The sequence below is a fragment of the Lycorma delicatula genome, chromosome 1, assembly GCF_047948215.1.
Source record: "Lycorma delicatula isolate Av1 chromosome 1, ASM4794821v1, whole genome shotgun sequence".
NCBI classification, from domain to species: Eukaryota; Metazoa; Arthropoda; class Insecta; order Hemiptera; family Fulgoridae; genus Lycorma; species Lycorma delicatula.
Window position 1 is genome coordinate 147,587,604 of NC_134455.1, and position 23,467 is coordinate 147,611,070.

The window sequence follows — 23,467 nt, forward strand, 5'->3', positions numbered from 1 at the left end:
ATTCAGGTCAAACAGTAAAAGAAGTGGTCGACCCTCAATTGTCACAGATGACCCTGCTGCAATGTCAATGTGAAAATTTGAGAAAATCATCGATTCACGGTAACAGAATAATCTGAATTTTCCCTCACTTATCTCAAACAGTGCTGTATGAAATTGTGAAGGGCCATATAAAACAAACACAGAATGCAGAGTTCAGGCATTGTTTTTCTTCATAATTACACTTGTCCACATACTGCAGTATGCAATCAATGCCAAATCAACAGTTTCAAATCGGAGTTCTTTAACCATCTTCCATACCCTGATTTGGCTCCCAGTGATTATCAACTTTCCCTGAAAATGAAGAAATGGTTAGCGATGCAGCGTTTTATGACAAGAGTATTCAAAAACTTGTTTACAGATATGACAAGTGCCTTAATTTGGACGCAATTATATACAAAAGCAGCTAAAAGATGTAACTATAGATGTATGTAATAAATTGTTCTTCTTATCAATTAGGGTTTTTTTTAATAACAAATTTGAAATTACTTTCAAACTGCCCTCGCATAACTGGACCTCCCCAGAAATTTTCCTTACTGTTCATAATTAATTTGAATATATCTTAACATTTGTACATTCATTTTGAGATAAACTTTAGCAGCTGTCAGAAATTTTGAGTTCTATGGCTGTTACTAGATGTCTTATTTCTTCATTTTGCCAACCCCCTATATTCTGAATGTTTTAAGTATATACGCTAGTGGGAGAAAAAATGTACTGATGACTAATTTTCATGTGTTCAAACCTCTCACCTTCAACCTGGCATTACAAACACCCTCCATCTGTTAGAATAAAGAAATTAGACTTTTCTATTATTATTGTAATCTTGAAGATTGCAAACATACATTATAACAAAGAAAATAAAATGGTAGGTAAAATAAGACTAAATCCTTGCTACAAATTGAGACCGACTAAATCTAGAGAAGAAACCAGTATGTGCTAAACATTAGTTGTTTATGGCCACCATTAAAGTGACAATTGAACTAATGAAGTGACTTTTCACTTCAACTTTTTAGCCTTCAAGTGAAATTATTCTTAAAAATGCAGATTCTTCCCAAGAAAATTCTGCACTGTAAATTAAATTTACAATTACTTTAGGCTGACTTTACTGAGAATAACTTTACAACCATTTGGTGGACAGCTTTGAAAAATAAAGCATTTCCAGACTACAAACTAATACTATTACTTATATTTATAATAGTAGAATGTATTTCTTAATACATCCATTTTCTCAAGTGACAACTTGTATACAACAAACTGATTGAGATCCAGGAAAGAGTTTAAATGGATCCTATTTAATTAGAAGAAAAACTAAGTATGAACATTAGACTAAATGATTTTTATATGTACACTGTAATGCCAAATAACATCATTACAAAAAAGATGCGATTAACTGTACATGGCAATTATATGTGGGATATATTAGAGGATCACTAAACAAAATGAAAAACACATTAATTAATTTCCATCCTGAACATTAACAGTAAAGGGAAACTTATAGCAGTTTAAATCCTCATAGTATAAAACATACCAAACTCTGTAAAATATTGTCTCAGTCAGCCTCAAAATCAATAAAAATGTTACATACTATTTAGCTGTACTAAATCTTACAAATTATTCTTTGAAATAAATTTAATCATTTTTTTAAAATGTATAATAAAAACAAAATTTACCTTTACTGTAACCATTCTGTCTTTGCTGGTATCATGAGTAAGTACTCTGAGTATCTGTGGCATTAATTCTGGTAAATAGACTTTAAATTCAGCACCTAAAGCCACTGCAATATGTTCTACCAATAATATTAAAGTGCTCTGTAAAGGGCTGTTGATAGTCCAAAATTCCTAAAAAAAAAAAAGAAATAATAATAAAAAGATAAAACTGAAATTTTTAATTTAATAATAAGTACTGAGATGAAACTGTTTCTTTTAAGAGTATAAAATATTAAATTTAGAAACAAAATTGAAATAACAATTCAACATTCCTTAATATTTATTTTATTCTTCATATAAATTTAAGTTATTCTTCAATTTTAGATCATTAAAATTAAATTATGTAGAATATAAATTTATAAAATGTTAAAATCACAAAAACTGGTCATCACAGTATGAAGTTAGTCATATCTGTTATGTAAGAAGGTCGCAGTACTGCGACCTTCTTATATAATGATTATTACATATTTTATATTATTACATAATGATAATGATTTTAACATTTTATAAACTTACATTCTGCATAATTTAATTTTAATGATCTGAAAATGAAGAATAACTTTCCCTGAGGATGGTCAAATGACCGAAAGTGCTAGAAAAGAGAACTCAGATGAATTGTTGGTAGGTTCAATTTCATATATTTGTACAATATATACAACTGTCCCATGCTTAAAAAACCTAATCCTAATGAGGATCAATTTGAAATAACCAATACAAATTAAAGTTCATTATCTGTTCAGACATCACTCCTGATAATAAACAAGATTAGCCACTTTTAAACAAACTTTCATGGTGATTTGATTTTGTCCCTAATTCAAACTTAATATACATAGAATTCCAAAAATATGCCAAAAGATTTGGTGCCTATATTAGCCAAATATTTTTTAGCCATATTTTCACTTGAATATATTTTTAATAAAAAAAAATTAATAATAGTATAATTTAACCTCAATAAAATCTTAACGTTTCTTTACATCTTTAAACAATGTTTGACTTCTTAAAAAATAAAAAGTCAAATATGGTATTGGTATTAAAAATATTAAAAAGACTTGGAATTCTGTTTATAAAATGTCATTTACAAAATAAAATGACATAAATGTTATTTATAAAATGCCAACTTTGAATTGGTATTCAAAATATTGAAAAGAATTTGCATTGTGTTTATAACAAGGCAGATGACATTGGCTAAAAACATGAGTGCTGCCAGCTCCATTTATATGTCAACAATTCGACAACAGAATAAAATAAATATTTATTGCAAAATAAGAAGAGTGTAAAATTACATTATTTCAGATGGGCTATATATATTTTTTATAGATTTTCTTCATATCAAAACATGTCAATTTTATGCTGTCATAAGCTCATAAGATTGGTAAAAACATAACTAAATAAAATACTATATTCATGAAACACAATTATTTTATCTATTATAATAAATAATCTAACACACCATATTAATTTATTTTTCTCAGCAACCAGTTTTAACCTGTTTCTTTTTTTAGGATGTAACAGATTCAGTTTATATGAACTTTTTTCATTGTTTTTAAAATTTGTTAACTCTTCAAATTTATATTATTTTCGTTAAAATTCTCATTAAACTAAACATTTAATTTTTTCTTCTATTTTGTTACTATGTACATATATGCACATGTAAACATACACATACCCTCTTTTGAAACATTTTTTATTTGATACTCAACAAATAAGTTTCAAAGAAGACACTTTGGATTTCAACTCATCATACATGTAATCTCATTGACGTAATCAAGTTGGTTCATTTGATATCTTATGAAAAAGAAATCAAAAGTGCTATTCCACAGTTACAATGCCACAAACGGTCATTAGAAAAAATATGAGGATATAAACTCTCTTTAGGTGTCTACAGGAAATCAGGTGAACATCTATGCCAGTATAGACATGAATTTAAACAAAATAAGAATAAAGATAGTAAAGACCAAAAATCTGTAAGTAAAATTTACATCTGAAGACAGAAAAACTGCTGTTACGAATTGATTTTAGTTTTATGAATCCAGAAGGTAATAAAAATGGGTTCAACAGATGTCATTAAAAGTAATGTTCATATGACCTAACAGGCGGTTTCAATAACGTTAATTTTCATAATGACAATGTTGCAAAGGTTGAATCTTCATTAACTCTTCTGTTGAATTACATGAAAGAGAATTTACTGATTACAATGCTTGATTTACAATTTTACTGACCAAGATGATGGAGAGTACAATGGGAACTTAAAACTTCATTACACATAAATAATTTTTAACTAAAAATCAATGTGTGTACAATAGTAAAAGATTATCATAGAAGTTTAATATTGATATAAATACACATAAAATTATAATGTCCAGTAAAATAATATAACTTACTTTAATTAACTTAAAAATATCATCAAGATAATTGCGGATATGTTGTTTCACAATGGCAATTAGCACTGCTAACTGTTGAAAAAGAAATTCCCTAAAATTTATATCAGCAGTTCTAATTACATTTAATAAACTGGGCATAACTTGAGGTATATAGGGAACACATTTAATACCAAGAGACTTGAAAATGAACACCACAGCCTGAAATAAAAAAGTAATAATAATAATTAATAAACATAAATAAAAATGGAAAATAGTAAAACAATTAAAACTAATAATATAATTTTTTAAACATACTATCTATCTGTTGTATTACACACTTACTCACCAATATTGTAAAAACCCTGTAGTACTGGCTCAAAGAGTCATTTGTAAATAATTAGAACTTTTTGATCAAAATTTTTTGATTATTTTAAATTTCTTAATTCAAATAAAAAACCATTTTAGAATTTTTTTAATTTTTAGATCCATCACACAAAACTAATTATCAAATTTATATTAAGTTGCATTATAAATTTCTACTACTATTATCATTTTCATAAGTTTGTCATAAATACTAATGCATTTAAGCATGAATTCAACAGAATAATGGCATTTCTAGATTCTGCTACACTCATAATGTAAGAGATTGTAAATATAGTGGACTGAACAAAAGATTTTTAAATGTAATATCTCATCTTTTTCTAATATAAAACAGTGAAGTTATTTAACATAAAATATTTTTTTTAATAAAACTACAGAACCTCTTATAAATCACCTTTAACATAAGGTAAATGAAATGAAAAAGAACTGGTAACAAAGTTGTAATACTTTCCCAGCATTCATTATTTATTCTTGTACAGTAGAAAAATGATACATGAAAAATTTGCCCAATATTTCTTTTCTTGTGTGGGGGGAGTGAATTATGATGAGATTTTGCTATAATCCCCCTCTATGAATCATGAGACCTTGCCATTGGTGAGGGGGCTTGAGTGCTCAGTGATACAGAGTAGCTGGACCGAAGGTGCAACCATATCGGAGATGTATCTGTTGAGAATCAGACTAAGAAATGATTCCTGAAAGAGGGCAGCAGCTCTTTCAGTAGTTGTTAAGGGTGTAAGTCAGGATGACTTAAATGGCCATATCAACCACTCAGTCCTCTGAGTACTGCGCAGCTGAAAGTAATGGAAAACTACAGCTGCTTTTTTTCTAAGAAAATAAGCTCTCTGCATTTTCATATAGCAATGATGCAGGCGCCTTCCTTGGTAAAATATTCCGGAGGTAAACTAGTCCCCCATTCTTATATCTCCGGGTGGGGACTACTAAGGAAGGGGTCACCAGAAAATTAAAAAATAACGTTCTACGAGTTGAACGTGGAATGTTAGAAGTTTAAAAAAGGTTGGTAGGTTAGAAAATTTAAAAAGGGAAATGGATAGGATAAATGTAGATGTAGTAGGAATTAGTGAGGTTCAGTGGGAAGAGGAAGGCGACATTTCGTCAGGTGATTTTAGAATAATTAACTCAGCTTCAAGTAACGGGCAGGCAGGAGTAGGTTTCATAATGAAGAAGATGGGGAAGAGAGTAGAGTATTTCAAAATGCATAGCGATAGAATCATTGTAATAAGGATAAAAACAAAACCTAAACCGTAAACCGACAACAATTGTTAACACCTACATGCCTACAAGCGCCCATGATGATGATGAGGTAGAGTGTGTATACAAAGAAATTGATGAAGCAATTAAGCACGTAAAAGGAGATGAAAATTTAATAATAGTTGGAGATTGGAATGCAAGCATTGGAAAAGGCAAGGAAGGAAATATAGTGGGTGGATACGGGCTGGGCAAAAGGAATGAAAGAGGGGACCGACTTATAGAGTTTTGCATGAAGTATAATTTAGTAATTGCCAACACCCAATTTAAAAATCATAATAGAAGAATATACACTTGGAAAAAGTTAGGCGATACTGCAAGTTATCAGATAGATTATATCATGGTTAAGCAAAGATTTAGAAATCAACTCGTTGAATGCAAAACTTACCCTAGAGCAGACATTGATAGCGACCATAATTTGATGATAATGAAATGTAGATTGGGGTTTAAAAACCTGAAGAAAAAGTGTCAGATAAATCGGTGGAATTTAAAGAAACATGAGGAAGAGGAGGTAAAGATTTTTGAGGAGGACATCGCAAGAGGTCTGAGTAAAAAGGATAAGGTAGAAAATGTAGAAAAATGGGAGAATGTTAAAAAGGAAATTCTTAAATCAGCAGAAGCGAACTTAGATGCAACAAAGAGAACTGGTAGAAAACCTTGGGTTTCAGACGATATATTGCAGCTGATGGATGAATGTAGAAAATATAAGAATGCTAGTGATGAAGAAAGTAAAAGGAACTATCAACAATTAAGAAATACTATAAACAGGAAGTGCAAACTAGAAAAAGAAGAGTGGATTAAAGAAAAGTGTTCAGAAGTGGAAAGAGAAACGAACATTGGTAAAATAGATGGAGCATAGAGGAAAATTAAGGAAAATTTTGGGGTACATAAATTAAAATATAATAATGTGTTAAACAAAGATGGTATACCGATTTATAATACGAAAGGTAAAGTCGATAGGTTGGCGGAATATATTGAAGAGTTATACAGAAGAAATGAATTGGAAAATGGTGTTATAGAGGAAAAAGAGGAAGTTGAAGAGGATGAAATGGGATAAACAATCCTGAGATCTGAATTTAAGAGAGCATTAAAAGATTTGAATGACAGAAAGGCACCTGAAATAGAGGAAATACCTTAATACCTGAATTACTGTGCAGTGCCAGGTGAGGAAGCGATTGATTATACAAACTGGTGTGTAATATTTATGAAAAAGGGGAAGTTCCATCAGACTTCAAAAAAGTGTTATAGTCATGATACCAAAGAAAGCAGGGGCAGATAAATGTAAAGAATACAGAACAATTAGTTTAACTAGTCATGCATCAAAAATCTTAACTAGAATTCTATACAGAAGAATTGAGAGGAGAGTGGAGGAAGTGTTAGGAGAAGACCAATTTGGTTTCAGGATAAGTATAGGAACAAGGGAAGCAATTTTAGGCTTCAGATTAATAGTAGAAGGAAGGAAGGAAATCTTTAGTAATTCTACTTTCCAAATAACAAAATTCTTCTACCTCCATTATCTTTTCTCCTCCTATTTTCACATTCAGTGGTTCATCTTTATTATTTCTACTACATTTTCATTACTTTTGTTTTGTTCTTGTTTATTTTCATGCGATAGTTCTTGCGTAGGACTTCATCCGTGCCATTCATTGTTTCTTCTAAATCCTTTTTACTCTCAGCTAGAATTACTATATCATCAGCAAATCGTAGCATCTTTATCTTTTTACCTTGTACTGTTACTATGAATCTAAATTGTTCTTTAACATCATTAACTGCTAGTTCCATGTAAAGATTAAAAAGTAATGGGGATAGGGAACATCCTTGTCGGACTCCTTTTCTTATTACGGCTTCTTTCTTATGTTCTTCAATTATTACTGTTGCTGTTTGGTTCCTGTAAATGTTAGCAATTGTTCTTCTATCTCTGTATTTGAATCCTAATTTTTTTTAAATGCTGAACATTTTATTCCAGTCTATGTTATCAAATGCCTTTTCTAGGTCTATAACGGCCAAGTATGTTGGTTTGTTTTTCTTTAATCTTCCTTCTACTATTAATCTGAGGCCTAAAATTGCTTCCCTTGTCCCTATACTTTTCCTGAAACCAAATTGGTCTTCTCCTAACACTTCCTCCACTCTCCTCTCAATTCTTCTGTATAGAATTCTAGTTAAGATTTTTGATGCATTACTAGTTAAACTAATTGTTCTGTATTCTTCACATTTATCTGCCCCTGCTTTCTTTGGTATCATTACAATAACACTATTTTTGAAGTCTGACGGAAATTCCCCTTTTTCATAAATATTACACACCAGTTTGTATAATCTATCTATCGCTTCCTCACCTGCACTGCGCAGTAATTTTACAGGTATTCCGTCTATCTACAATGCTTAGGAGAAGAAAAAACTTGGTTTAAAATGTGCAACAAATAAACAGATAACTTTTGTCAATTCTAGGGGAATGGGGAGAATTTTGGGGTAATTTTTTTTAATCTTAATATATGGTAAAATTCCCTTTGCAAAATTTTGAGAAAATTGACCCCAAAAACTACTTACCCCACCCCCTAGAGATATTGACCCCAAAATTTATCAACAAACTGTCCTACATTCACAAATCTCTACAAAACTTCATCAAAATCTGTTTATCCAGTCAAAAGTTATTAAGCATCAAACACAGCAACACATACATACAATCACTACTCTCTACTTTTTTTGTTTTTTGAGATCCTTGAGTTATGAAACATAAAGAAATATAAAAAAAAAACCCAAATCCAATTTTTTGACTGATTACCAAACTTTCCTCCTTGCAGCATAAATCTACAGCTATCATGCCACGAAAGTAAAAATTAATATAAAAGTTTCATAAACATAATACCACGTGTTTCAAAATGAATATCACGGTTTTAAAGTTATGTAATATCTATTAAGTTTTACTTAGATTGAAAAATTAATTATACATGAAATGAAAAGCAATTCACAACAGTTTTTCCTATACGTGATCAATGTGAGCATCACACAACACACATCCAGCCAATAGGAGAGTTCATCCCATACTTTTATCAGCAAGTCTGGAGTAACTGATGCAACAGCTGCTTCAATCTATGTCTCAAGTCAGGTAGGTCAGTTGGTAATGGTGGCATATACACTTGATCCTTTATAAACCGCCAAAGAAAAGAAAAATCACACGGAATCAGATCAAGCAAACATGGAGGCTACAGCAAACAAGCCATCATCTGGTCTCTGGCAACCAATCCAGCGATTGGGGAGAATTTCATTCAATCAATCACGTACAGCGTTATGCCAGTGAGGAGGGGCACCATCTTGTTGCCAAATAAAGTTCTGTGGTTCATATTGCAGTTGAGGAAAGAGCCATAGTTGTAACATATCAAAATCGTTAATTCCAGACACTTGTTTCTGAAAAAAGAACAGCCCGTAAACTTATCATCGGGATACAGTAACATAAAACATTCAGTTTTGGGGAGTCTTGTTCACACTGCAATATTTCATGAAGATTTTCTGATTCCAAAAACGCATATTACGAGTGTTTACTTTTCCGTTAACATAAAATGTTGATTTGTCATAGAATCTGATATTATAAAGAAAAACTGTGTTGTCATGGTGCATCATTTCTTTTGCAAAGCTAGCACACAAACCATAATCTGTAGACTTTAGAACTTCTAACAGCTGTAAACGTATGGAGGCAGTTGTAAGTGTTTTCTTAAAACGCTCCACACAGACGTCAATGGAATTGCAATTCACAGCTAGCCTTCCTAACAATTTCCTAGGATTATGCACAAAAGACTCTCTTACACGTTCAGCATTTTCTCTGGACCCACTCCATCGTCCAGTAGTCTTCCCTTTACAAACACAGACAGTGATTCAAATTGTTTATACCATTTGAAAATGATTGTCACTCGGAGATCACAACAGAACTTCAAACAGAACGCACACTGAATGGTAATTACAGATTCACACTTTGCAAACTAAACACAATACACTTTCTGTTGGGAGGTCACCATCTTTGCTACTAGCACCTTCAAGCAGAAGGTAAAGGGAACAGTTTATAAGCTTGTGCACAGCTAAAACTTTTAGTTCTTTCATTTTATATATAATTAATCATCACACGTTAAACTTGAGAAATATTACATAGCTTAAAACCCCAATAATATTCATTTTGAAGTACACGGTATACAGTAATAGCACATTTGAAAAAAAGAAAATGTAATCATGTAGACTTAGTAGGTAATAATTTACCCTGTTAAACACATAAAATGACAAATGAACACAAAATAGCAACATCTGCTATATAAAATTTAAGTACTTTGAAAACATAAAACAACAAAAATTTCTGTAATTAACAAAAATAAAAAATCTTGTCTGATAATATGCATCTGTGTTAAAAAGTTTTTTTTAAATAATAGCATTATTTAAAAAATGCATTCAGTAAATATGAAATGCTTCTGTAACTTCACCAAACAAAAATGAGCATTTGTCTGCTTCTTTTTGCAAATTAACAAGGCTGGATAAATGAAATCATGCCAAATCTGACGTGAAACATGACATCAGGTTTATCTATCCACCAACAATGTTTTCAAGGTCATGAAAGTTGTCTTTCGGTATTAGTTTTTTAGGTTCTGTTACTGTGTTTGATGGTTATTTTGTTGTTATTTGAAGTTACTTGGCACAGTGGTCAGTATGTTGATGAATTATTTGAATTTTCTTAAAGATATATACATGTATATATTTATATATATAACCAAATATTTGTGACAATTTTCAACTTTTTTGGCCAATACATCTTTGAGATAAGAGGCAATAATGCTCAATATAATGAAATAACATTGAACATCCTCTACCCCTAATCTGATTGATTAAAAACTTTAGAATTTTAAACAACTTAATGAATATTTTCATAATACTAAGGCTCAATAAACTATAATTACTGTACAAAAAGTTAAAATTCAAGATAGTGCCAAGCAATTTGCCTTTGACTGAACTGAAGATGTTCCTTTCTTACTACCATAATATTAAAAAATGATATCAAAAAAGCAATTCCAAAATTGGCTGTGGATTTCAGAATTGACAGGTGGATTAGGTTTATGGTAAGTCATGTGGCTTAAGTCTGAACAAAAAATGGCACCTACTGTCATGCATGCCTCTATTATGGTGAGATTTATGTAATAATGAAGAAATGTCTGATACAATAAAATTAATTAAAAAAAATAAATTATTTACAAGCTAATATTTTTATGTTACTGCTAGTATTTTTTTTTTTTTTTAATTTAAAAACTAGACAAATCTTTAAACAAAATTATAAAAGAACATTCATTATAAAATAAAAACAGGTTGGATTATACCATAATTCGATTAAACACAAGCCCCACAACAGAATCACTGGAAATTTTTTTTTTTTTTAAATTATTCAATTATTTATGATCTTTAAGAATTACAGATCCCAATTAGAATTGGCTCAAAACTACAAATAAAGAATTCAAAACTTATAATATTGGATACTCTAATAATAATGCATGACAACAACAAAGAGATTCACAACAAATCAAAGATCTTCATAAAGAAATTGTTGAATCAATATGATCACTTTGAAAAGAAAGTGTAACTAGTAAAGTAAATTCGAAATGTCTGAACTTTTAAGAACAAAGAAAAAATCTTAATGATTAAGTGAATAAAACTGTTATTCAAAGAAAAGATTTTGTTAGGTATAACAAACTAAGTAGATTATATACAAGGCTGAGTCAAGAATTACCTACACTTTTGCCATAACACACCTTCAAGAATGTCACAGTGCCTTCTTCGTGTGCATGTTTAGAGATGGTATGACTACAGTCATGTCTGTGAAATCTGATCTTGATCCCATCAATTACCTTCCGGCTGTGAGACTGTAAACATATCCACTCTGCTAAGGAGGAACAAAGAGCAGTGATCTGATTTCTCTGGCCGGAGGAAGTAAAGGGGCTGAAATTCATTGTAGACTTTTATTACAACACAGGGACACTGCTTTATCACATAAATGTGTTTTTTTTTTTTTTTGTGGATTGGGAAGTTTAAATCTGGGCAGATGAGTGAAAAATGAAACCTGTAAATTTCCACCACAGAGGAGATTCAGCAAGTTCAAGAGATGTTTCTGGCAAATAGGTAAGTTACCATGGACAAAGTAGTGTCTTCTTTGAATATGTCATGTTTCTGCCCATCAAATCATCTACGAACAGCTCAGCTTCCATACAGCTATTGTCGAAGAAAGTATAGCAATACAATGCCCAACCATACATGGCTCGCTACACTATTCAAATCATTAACAAGTTGAATTTTGAGGTTCTGGAACACCCTCCCTACAATCCAGATCTTGCTTCCTCCATCTATTTGAGCCACTCAAGGATGCTTTGAGAGGTCATCAGTTTTCCATAAACTTAAACATGCAGGAAGCAGTGTAAATATGGCTTCATGACCAACCGAAACCCTTCTTGGAAGGAATATAAAAGTTTGTGGACCACTGGACTAAGTACATTGACAAGAGAGATGACTATGTAGAAAAATGAAGTACTTGTTGAACCTTTGTGTAAATAAATGAATGTGCAAACAATTTTTTACTTGCCCTTGTATAAAGCAAATGACATATATTTTGCATAATTAAAGGAAGGCAGATTACGAAAATCACACTCCACTAATGTAGATGAAGAAGAAGACAAAACAATTGCAGATGAATGAAAAAAGACATGAAAGCAATAAAAATAAAAAAATTATGAAATGGCAGTCATAAAAAAACAGATATATAGGGGGAACTAGGGAAATTGAGAAGAAAGTCATCATCAGTTGATGATCGCAAACATTTAGTTAAAAAATCAGTACCTCTACTCCTATATTTTTTGCCAGGATATACAGAAGACCACACCAGTAATTAAAAATTACAAAAATTGAATTAAAAACAGAAAATGTAATAGTACTATTGAATTTATACATTCATTCTCACTTCTCTGCAAAACCAGAAAAGGAGTTAAGAAGCTTTCTGGCTATCTGAATATTATGTTTATTTTATTTTTTATGATGTGCTACATCAAAACTTTGACAATATATAAAAATGTATGCTTTATTTTGAAATCATTATAATATTTAAATATTTTAATTCTTGAATACAGATGAAAAAAGTTGTAGACATCAATGCGGTTACACACATCACTAATTACATGATATTCTTCAAAAACAATACTTACAAGATTTGTGCGGAAGTGTTAGGCGCTGTATCACACAAAACCAACTGTACAAATTGCAACATCCTGTATCAAATTAAGCCATAATACACTGATGGCACACATAATTCAATAATGCTCAACCATGATTCATTTTTTATAAAGAATAATTTGTATAAATATTACCTGTACAACCATAGTATGATGTTGCGATAGTTTTGGGTCCCGTATAATCCTTATCAATGTACCAATAGCCACAGCTGGATAATATTCTTCTAACGTTGATGTACTCATGTTTACCAACATCTCACTAGTGGTTAATTCTGCAAGTCAATAAACTGATGCATTAAATTACATCTTTAGTTAAAAAATCAAATAAAACAAAAGACATTGCAATACATTGCAATCCCCAAAGCAAAGGGTAACAACTCTACCTTTCATTCAAAGATTTTGGATTCAAGACCCAGTCAGGCATGCCATTTTTCAAATGTAATGGAATTTATTATCAAATAGCAGTAACTGTTACTGGGGATTGACCAGTTGTTGTTTTTTATAAATAAATAATAAAAAAAACCACCATATCCAATTTCATAATACAATACCCACATTTCTATAAAAAACACACATGAATAAAAGGTAACCAGTTTTAACAAAGACAAAAATAATTTTCTTGATAAAATAATAAAAATAAATAAAAAGATAAAAATAAATTTCAATAAAACTACAATATACCACAATCACAAGAGACAATTTTTAATAATTATTTTAAATCATAAAATGTAGTCCACAGTTCTCAGATTTTTCTGCATAAAATTGTTGAATGTAATTAGTTGAATAAAATTCCGTAATTCCATATGTACTGTTAATTTTCATATCAAGAACAGATTTTGAAACATCTATATTTTGAATATTGTTGCCAACATGCACTTTCAGCAATAAAAGTATGCGCATACCGGATAGTAGTATTAAACTACAACTGTGTACACTTTTATGTTTTGTTGTTTTATTGTTATACTGAGGTAGGGGTTAATTTCTCAACTAGATTACTGCTCCATTCTCATCCTATTACCGTTTGTTTGTAAAAGAGACAACTTAGAAATCAAATTTTCTTTTCTAAGAACAATAGGTACCTATTCTTCTACTCTAACACTGTTAACCTGTAAAGTTAACAACAGTTATTTACAAAACCTCATTCACCACTAATACACTTTATTTCCTACAAGTTTCATTTGGCTATTGTGTATTATTAAAATGCTAAGTTCAAATGAAGAATCAAAGATAGGTTTTGAACAATTAGAACAGTATTATTACCTGAGGGTGAATCAAATATAAACCGGAATTTTTTTTTGTCGTTGACACATGGCCAATGAAGAGGGGCATGGCTTCTCGGTGTTGTTTATAGAGATGCGTGGAGGGGATCCCACTCTTAGAAAGCCAGCTCACTACTTTTTTCTAGTCATCACAATGTCAGAGAGGAGGTATTATCATACATTGCGCAATGTATTATTATTAAATTTCTCACAGCAGAGTGTGAGAAACTATCTAAAATTTTGAGAAGACTTCAGGCACAGTTCAGGGACAACACACTTTCTTTCTTTTCCTGTTTAGCCTCCAGAAATTACTGTTCAGGTATTACTTCAAAGAATAAATGAGGATGATATGTGTGAATCTAAATGAACTGTAGTCTTGTACAGTCTCAGTTCGACCATTCCTGAGATGTTGTGATTAATTGAAACCCAACCACCAAAGAACACCAGTATCCACGATCTAGTATTCAAATCCGTATAAAAGTAACTAGGACATGACAGCTGGAACACTCGACATCCAACTCAGCTGATTTGGGAAGACGCATTCTCACTAGACCAACTCTATGGGTTATGGGACAACACACTTAAAAGACTAAAGTGTATGATTGATACAAGCAGTTTTAAGAAGGAAAAGAACTAGTTGAAAATAAAGATCATGGTTCATCACCATACAAAGGGCAAATTTCAAAGGAATTTTTCTTGGTGATTTTCTCCATGAATGTTGTACAGTGAATTCTGTGTACTACTGCCAACTTTTAGAAGTAAAATTCGCATATGGTCAAAATAGACATCAATTTCCAATCTGAGACATCATTCTGCTTCACAACAGCACTCAAGCTCAAGAAACAATTGCATCCTTATTCTGGACTAAACTGGAGCACCTTCCATACAGTCCAGACTTACCACCCTGTGATTATCATTTGTTTGGGCCACTAAAAGAAGTACTTGGAGGACAAAAATTTGAAGACAATGCTGCTGTTGAAGCGTTCGTGTGCAATTGGTTGATGTCACGCCCACCTTCATTTTATGATAGTGGGATTAAAAAGGTACCTATCCTCTGGAAACGTGCGTTTCCAAAAGAGGAAATGATTTAGAAAAATATTGTATGTATTTTTATTATCCTTCAATAAATTATTAAAAAAAACTTCCAGTTTACATTTAATTTACCCTTGTATATTTGCACATGCACAACAAAGCAACATCACCACTTTCATCATGAGTTTGTATTTGGCATAATTTAAAATAAAATTAGATCAAGAAAAGACAAGGCTCCACATATCATATAAAAATCTTATACAAAAACTTTATTCATAAAGGGATTCGTTCACCCATGAAGATTGGTATTAACAACAAAATCATTACAATGACTGCTTCACTACATCAGCAAAATATCTGGTTTTAATAAAGTACAGAAAAATAATGCAAATTCTTTACTAGACTTTGAAGATGAGACTGCAGTCTTTCAGTCACTCTAAATAAAATTATTTGGAATGTCTTTTGGGTATTTAGTCAAAACTGAAAAAAATCACTATTATCTTTTAGTTTCTAAATCTTAGTTTTATTCACACAGAATTCACAACAATAATTTAAAAAAGTTTTCACAAAGTAAGGGGAACTGTTCAGGCCGAACAAAGAAATCTAAAGCACTTAGAAACCCCAAATATGAATAAAATAACTATTGAAATGAGTACATATACAATTAATAATGAATCAACTTGCAAGGTTTTGGACAAAAGTGGCTCTTACTACCAAGAACTAGTTAAGAAATTCTGATAGTTGACTAAAGCAAAAATAAAGAAAAGTATTTTTTAATGGCCCAGAAACTTACGGTTCCCAAGGATGCTGCATTTAGAAACATTATAATCAATTTGCACTCCATGCTTAAGACTCATTGAAGGATATGAATAAAATGTTTTCGGGTAAAACATAACGAACAGGCAGTAAAAAAGGCTTGAAACGTTATAGGAACTGTTAAGTAACATGTGCTTAAAGTTATATTTATTGGACCCTCATATTCACTACAACATAAAAAAGATGGAAAGTAGATTGCAAGGATCAGTGGAACTATTCCATAATGGCTAAATACTATTAGCAAAAATTATGATATCATCAGAACTACTAATTAAACAAATATTAAACTAAGTAAACAAATATTTTGTTTACTTTGAAAGAAAAAAGAAAATCATTTATAACATATGTTTAAAGAATTTTTTATCTTTATGGTTTATTTTAATGTTCAGTATCTGAATAATATTCACACATTTTTTTAATGTGAAAAATAAGTAATGTGAAACAAAAATCATCAATACATTCAATTTCATTATGCATTTTTTTTTTGTCTTCTATCATTTGATTGGTTTGATTCATCTATCTAGTGCCAGTCGTTTCATTTCGGTATACCCCCTACTTAGATATGTTCTCCTACATGCCTAAAAATTTGTTTTACATATTACAAACATTGCCTGTCGGCACAATTTTTCCCAACTACTTGTCCCTCCAATACCAAAGGGACAATTCCAGAATGCCTTAATGTGTGGCCTATAAGTCTTTTTTCTTCTTTCAGCTATATTTTTCTAAATACTTCTTTCTTCATCAATTTTCCTACAACACCTCTTCCTTTAACTATACATCAATCTGATTTTTAACAGTCTCCTACAGCACCACATTTCAATAGCTTCTAATATTTTTCCTCAAGTACTCCAATCATCCAAGTTTCACTTCCATATAAAGCTATGCTCCCAACATATACTTTCAAAAAAGTTTTCCAGATGTTTAGAATAATTTTTGATGCAAGCAAATTATATTTCTGACTGAAAGCTCATTTCACCATTGCTATTCAGCATTTTATATAGCTCCTGTTTCGTCCATCTTTAGTAATTCTACTGTTCAGTATCATGTTTTGCTTCCTCTTTATTTGATGGTAAACTAACTTGTCTCTGTCTATTCTTTTTATCTCATAAGAGTACATAAGATTTCTTATTTTCAGTTGACAAGTTCAACAGTTGTTTTTATTATAAATTACCTTTTTCTTATTGTATTGTTAGTCTAATTTATACACTGAAACAGTAACTTTACTCTTAATAAATATAAATGTATTATTCTAATAATAAACACATAATGAATTACATGTACACTACTTAAACAAAACATAATCTAATATAAAATGTAAACAATATCCTGTGTAAATATATAATAATCAACATAAATATGTGTTAAATTCTTCACAAAATAAACACATTTTCAACAGACTACCAAACTATCCAGTTCATAAATTTAAAACAATGAAAGGTGCATTTAAGTCATAGTTATTTGAACACTACTTCCCAAATAACAAAATTCTTCTACCTCCATAGTCTTTTCTCATTATATTTTTATATTGAGTGGTCTAACAACTTTATTTTTACTACATTTCATTACTTTTTTTTTGTTCTTGTTTATTTTCATGTGGTAGTTCTTGCATAAGACTTCATCCATTCATTGTTTCTTCTAAATCTTTTTTACTCTTAGCTAAAATTACTATATCATCAGCAAATCATAGCATCTTTTATCTTTTCACTTTACTATGGATCTAAACTGTTTTTAACATCATTAACTACTCGATCTATGTAAAAATTAAAAAGTAATGGAGATATTACTCCCCATTACTTTGTAATTTTAAGTTTGATTCCTATAAATGTTAGCAATTATTCTTCTATCATTATTCTTGAACCCTAAATTTTTTAAAATGCTGAACATTTTATTTCAGTCTACGTTAGAATTTTGCATAAAAATCTTACAAAATGTGTCAGTATAAGTAGATTTGAATCCAGCAAGTCAAAATTAATTTATTTGCCAATTTATACATATACAAATTTAATCATATAGCCTCTATATTATTTTTAAAAAATAATACAGAATTATTTTAAGTAATACTTTTTAAATATTTCTCTATCACAATTTAAAATAATACTCTCAACAGTAGACATTTTTTTTTATATTCATCAGTATTAATTCAGTAGCATGATTCACACAATGTTATTCAAAAGATACTTCATATATGATGAAAAGTGTTTCTTTTGAGATAACATTCTTTTCACAAACATTATCTACTTACCTCAAATCTGCGTTAAGTTTCATCAACAAACTGGGATCAATTAATTAATAAAGAGCTGTTGAAGGGTCCCTATACTGAGAGTTAGTATATTAAAACATTTTATAAAGGTGTAAAATCCTTGTACATTTCTATTTCCAGCGTTTCTCAAGCTGGGAGTCGCAACCCCCACAGAGGCATGGTGATATGAAAGAGTGATCATGAAATTAGCCTACAACTTTAGATATAAACAATAATGAAATCATTTTATGAGAAAAAAAAATTTATTATAAAGATTTTACTTACATTTATAAGTATATGTATACTTAAAGTAAATAAAATAAAATAATGAGATGCTGCATTTCTTTTTTATTTAAAAGTTTCTCCATAACACACAACAGCAGATTGTTTTTAAGTGATAAAAGATGATTCCTATATTTAGTTTTTAGCAAAACCATAGACAAAAAACCCTTTTCATACTGGTAAGACATGGCAAAAAGGATTAATATTTTCAATGCTTCTGTGACTAAATTTCAATATTCACTTCAACAAGCAAGCTAAAATGAATCTAAATCTTCTGATGTGAATTGCAGTTTTAGCGTTTTATAATTTTGATGTGCTGGTTGTCAATATCAATTGGTAACTTAGCAGCTGCAAGATTTTCATTAAATGGATTCAGTAACAATCTTTTCAAGAAATTTTTTTTATCTTCCAGGAAATGCTCCATCAACTGAATTTTCAGCTCACGCGAATTTGCATTTTCATGCTATCCAAATTGTGGTGTAGTGAATAATAGTGTGTTCATTCAAATTTCCCTCAATACAACTGGAAGTGAGACTAGACATATCAAAATCTCTGCTTTGAATGTGAATAATCCAAATATCAAGCTTCTTAATGAAAGCATGAACAACTTTATCTGTCATTAATAAAATGTTTTTACCTCACCCATGTAAATTCACATTTAAATTTGTCATTTAAATTTGAAAATACATCAACTAAGTAAGCCAATAGCAACATATAATCATTATTTTGTAAAAACATTGGGAATGGTAGTTTTTATCCTGGAAAAATATTTTAATTCATTTTGCAATTCCAACAACCAGGTTAAAATTTTACTTTTCCTCCACAATAACCATCTGATTTGTGTACGGAAAAGAAGAAATTTTTTTTTGCCTATTTAATCACATAGTTTAGCAAAAAACAGTCTATTCTGTAATGGTTTACTTTTAATAAAATGAATCATTTTTACAGCTTTACAAAGAATATGTTTGAGACTTTCCGGCATATTTTTTGTGACGGGCATGTCTGTGGCAAAGAAGCAGTGTGCCCATTCCGCCCTTGATATAAGAATCTTTTAATTTTTTTCAGAAATCCACTGTGTTCTTTCCTGTTATCATCTTTGTACCATCACTAAATACTGCCATACATTTTGTTCATTCTAAGTTATAGCTTTCAGTAGAATCATAAAAAAACATCCAAAAGATATTGTCCTGTTGCAAGACCAGGTATTAATTTGCAAAACAAAAATATTCTTTGATTTATCTGTCCCAATCACATTCACATCTCACAAAACCTAAGAACTGAGATAAGAGGTGTGTGAGAAAAGTAATGAGATTAGTAACACTGTGAGCAATCTGGCAACGCTGTGTCTACCAGTCTGTACTAGACTGGTTTGTTCATCCCTTCCACATGCTCCGTATGAGTTTCAACTCCATTCCACCAACACATTATTTTTGACAGTGCCATCAGTGAAGTTTTGTTTTTGTTGTGTGTTACGAAAATGGAGCATCGGAATTTAGAGCAACGTTGTGTAAACCAGGTTTGTGTTAAACTTGGGGAATCCGCGAGTGTGACCTTTGAAAAGTTGAAATAGGCCTACGGGGAACATTGCTTATCAAGAGCACAAGTTTTCGCCAATATTTTTGGAAGGCCGAGAACACAGTGAAGATGAACCTCACTCAGGGAGACCTTCAACTTCAAAATCTGACAAAAAACGTTGAGCGTGTGAGGGTTCTTGTGAGATCAGACCGTCGTTTAACAATAAGGATGATGAGTGAACTTTTAAATTTAAACACTTTCACCATACATCAAATTTTGATAAGACGATTTGGACATGCGAAAGGATTGTGCAAAATTGGTGCCGAAAAATCTCACAACAGAACAGAAGTACAATCGAAGAATCATGTGCGTTTATCTTCTTGAGAGGATTGACAATGACCAAGAATTCTTCAATCATGTGATCATAGGTGATGAATCCTTGATATTTGAGTACAATCCTGAAACAAAGCGGCAAAGCAAAGAGTGGCCACTCCATCATCTCGAACAAAAAAATGTCAAATGAGCAAATCGAAACCATGCTGATTTGCTTTTTTGACAGTAGGGATATCGTGCATAAAGAATTTTTTCCTCCAGTACAAACTGTCAACCAAGTGTTTTACAAAGGTGTCCTTAAAAGGAAAAGTGATTTGCATGAGACCAGACATTGCAGACAAGTGGATGCATCATGACAATGCCCCATGTCACACTACCATTTCCATCAGCGAATTTTTTACCTCAAAACACATTCCTATGGTTCCTCAACCCCCCGATTCACCTGATTTGAGTCTTATTCACCTGATTTCCCGAAACTGAAACATGTCTTAAAAGGACATCATTTTGCAACTCTGGAGAACATTCAAAAGACTGTGACCGACCAGTTAAAAGCCCTACCAGTTGAAGTCTTCCAGCACTGCTACTAAGTGTGGGAACAACGACTCCACCAGTGTATAGCTGCCCAAGGGAACTACTTTGAAGGGAATAATATTGCTGTTTGAAAAAAATAAAAACTTTGGTAAGTAAAAAATCAGTCTCATTACTTTTCTCACACACCTTGTATGTTTGCCATATCTGTTGATTCATCAAACTGAAAACTAAAAAAATTAACTTGAACTCACTACCCGAATTACCTGATCGCAAACATCAGCAGCCATGTCATTGATTTGCCTTGATACTGTGTCGTTAGAAAGCAAAATTTTTTTTCAATTTTTTTGCTTCTTCCATGCCTATTAAAACACTGACCATATAATCAAGTGCAGCAGTCATGAGGTTTTCTGTGATCATATGGGTTCTGGACATCTTAGTTACTCTTAATGCTAGGAGATAAGATGCTTCAAATGTACTTTTATCCACATGGCTTGATTTATAAATAGAAGCTTGTTGATTTTTCAAAGTATGTAATTTTCTTTCAAAAAAATAATTTTTTTTTTTACGTTCTGAATGTTCAGTTTCCAACAGTTTCCAAGTGTCAAATTAATTTTGATGGCTCATGCTTTCATTGGAGAGGACTTAAAAAGAAACAACACACTGTTGGCTTTCTATCCATTGAGGAAAAATCAAAATTTAAATAACGCTTGAAGCAGAAGACATAGAAGAGTAAAGAATTAATAACAGACCATGTAAGGGATCTGATAACTGAGAAGTTCAAGAGAAAATGTGAAGCCCAAAGTCTAAAAGAAATAAGAGAAAAAAGCTTTCAATAGCAACTTGTGTCAACACTAGATATAAAAGAACCACTCACAGAATGGGAAAATGTGACAAATGTAGTCCAAAAACATCCAGATAGTGAACTAAACTAGCTGAATTGACAACTTGTGAAGACAGATAAGTTAATTCACTACTACAGAAATTAACAGATAAAACTCGGAAAGTAAATAACTTTAGGAAAATGTTTTTAATGAGCAGCAATGTACTGGCACATTCAGGATACATGGACCATGTCAATTTAGGCATGGTCACATTTTGTCAGTAACTAATATTTTTCATATAAAAAAATGTTTAATCTGTTTTGGTTAGCCACAGCTTTTTTAGCCTATATTTTTTTTGTAATAAAATATTTTGATTTTTATACATTTTAGCCCAAATTTTAAAAAAAATTTTACATCAGCTAAAAACGTAATATCCTAAAAAGCATAAATAAAATTGCTAATATAATAAAAAAACAGGGTGTACTTTTTTCTTAAAATAAAGGATTTCTCAATTTTAAAATAGTAAAACGTATATCATATCCATTTATTTATCTATTTCTTTTGTAGCAAATTACTAACTTTTAATTTGGTTTAGAGTCGATATTATATTGTGATAATACAATATTTCTATTTTATACTTATTTGCAATGAATTACCATCATATTGTAGGTGATTATTAAATTAAAAATCTGTACAATCCCATATATATGGTTTAAAGTAGACTCTAACAAGCAGTAGATCATTAACAAAAAAAATTTACATATCATACAATCCTGAACAACACTAAGTTGTTTTTACAAAACACAAATGCATACCGTGACTTGCTTCTGCTTCAGATTTAATATCAGTCATTGAAAGTAGAATAGTTGAATCAATCTGAGAATCAATTTGTCCCAAATTCATTTTATGTTTATAAGGATCCAAGGCACCTAACAAGCCAAGAACACGAATTGTTTCACGCCTAAAACAAACAAAAATTCACATATCATTGGTGGCTCAAGAAAGCATGAGTTGAATGATGATCTTCAGCATGAATGAGTTACTACCCAAGAAAATTTACACCAGTAAACAAGCTAAAGGAAAAAATAGACTCTCAGAAAACTATAACTACTAAAGTAATACTTATTCTACACATTATAAACTTAAAAACAAGCATTTATGTATTATACTTCATGCTCTTAATTTACATATATTCTTTTTTTAAATAACATTAAGCAATAAAATCATGGAAATAAAGCTTAAAATTATAAATTAGATCAAAAATAAATTAATATTAGTACTCTTCAATACATTACATTAACTGGTAACTCTATACTGATGGCTACTGTTACCTCTCACTAATGGAAAATGCAAGAGGGAAAATGGAAAATGCATTAACTGCTTGTAATTTTTTTTTGGGGGGTGAAAAACACTTTTGTGTTATCATCGCCCGAACACAATGTATTTATTTTAAAAACTAAATGTTAAAAATTCACAATTAAAAAATTAATAAAACAAAAACAACTTTAAAAACAATTAAAATATATCTTAAAATGAAAAATTAAGATAATAAAATTACCATCTGCTTTACGGCAAATGGCATAAATAGCTTAAACACAGTAATTTATGTTTTTGAATATCGACAGATGGCCCTAAGAAATCAAAACTTA

The 23,467-nt window shown here is 30.8% G+C and overlaps 1 protein-coding gene across 4 annotated transcripts in view; it reads right to left on the reverse strand.

Moving 5' to 3' along the window:
* Positions 1-23,467, reverse strand: part of mTor (serine/threonine-protein kinase Tor) — a 216,081-nt gene that overhangs the window by 112,350 nt on the left and 80,264 nt on the right. For all 4 annotated transcript variants that reach the window (XM_075364225.1, XM_075364232.1, XM_075364239.1 and 1 more), the window contains exons 15-18: positions 22,634-22,779; positions 13,126-13,262; positions 4,124-4,321; positions 1,707-1,874 (exon numbers count right to left, since the gene is read on the reverse strand). In XM_075364225.1, coding sequence (XP_075220340.1) covers positions 1,707-1,874; positions 4,124-4,321; positions 13,126-13,262; positions 22,634-22,779 — 649 coding nt within the window. The remainder of the gene's footprint in view (positions 1-1,706; positions 1,875-4,123; positions 4,322-13,125; positions 13,263-22,633; positions 22,780-23,467) is intronic.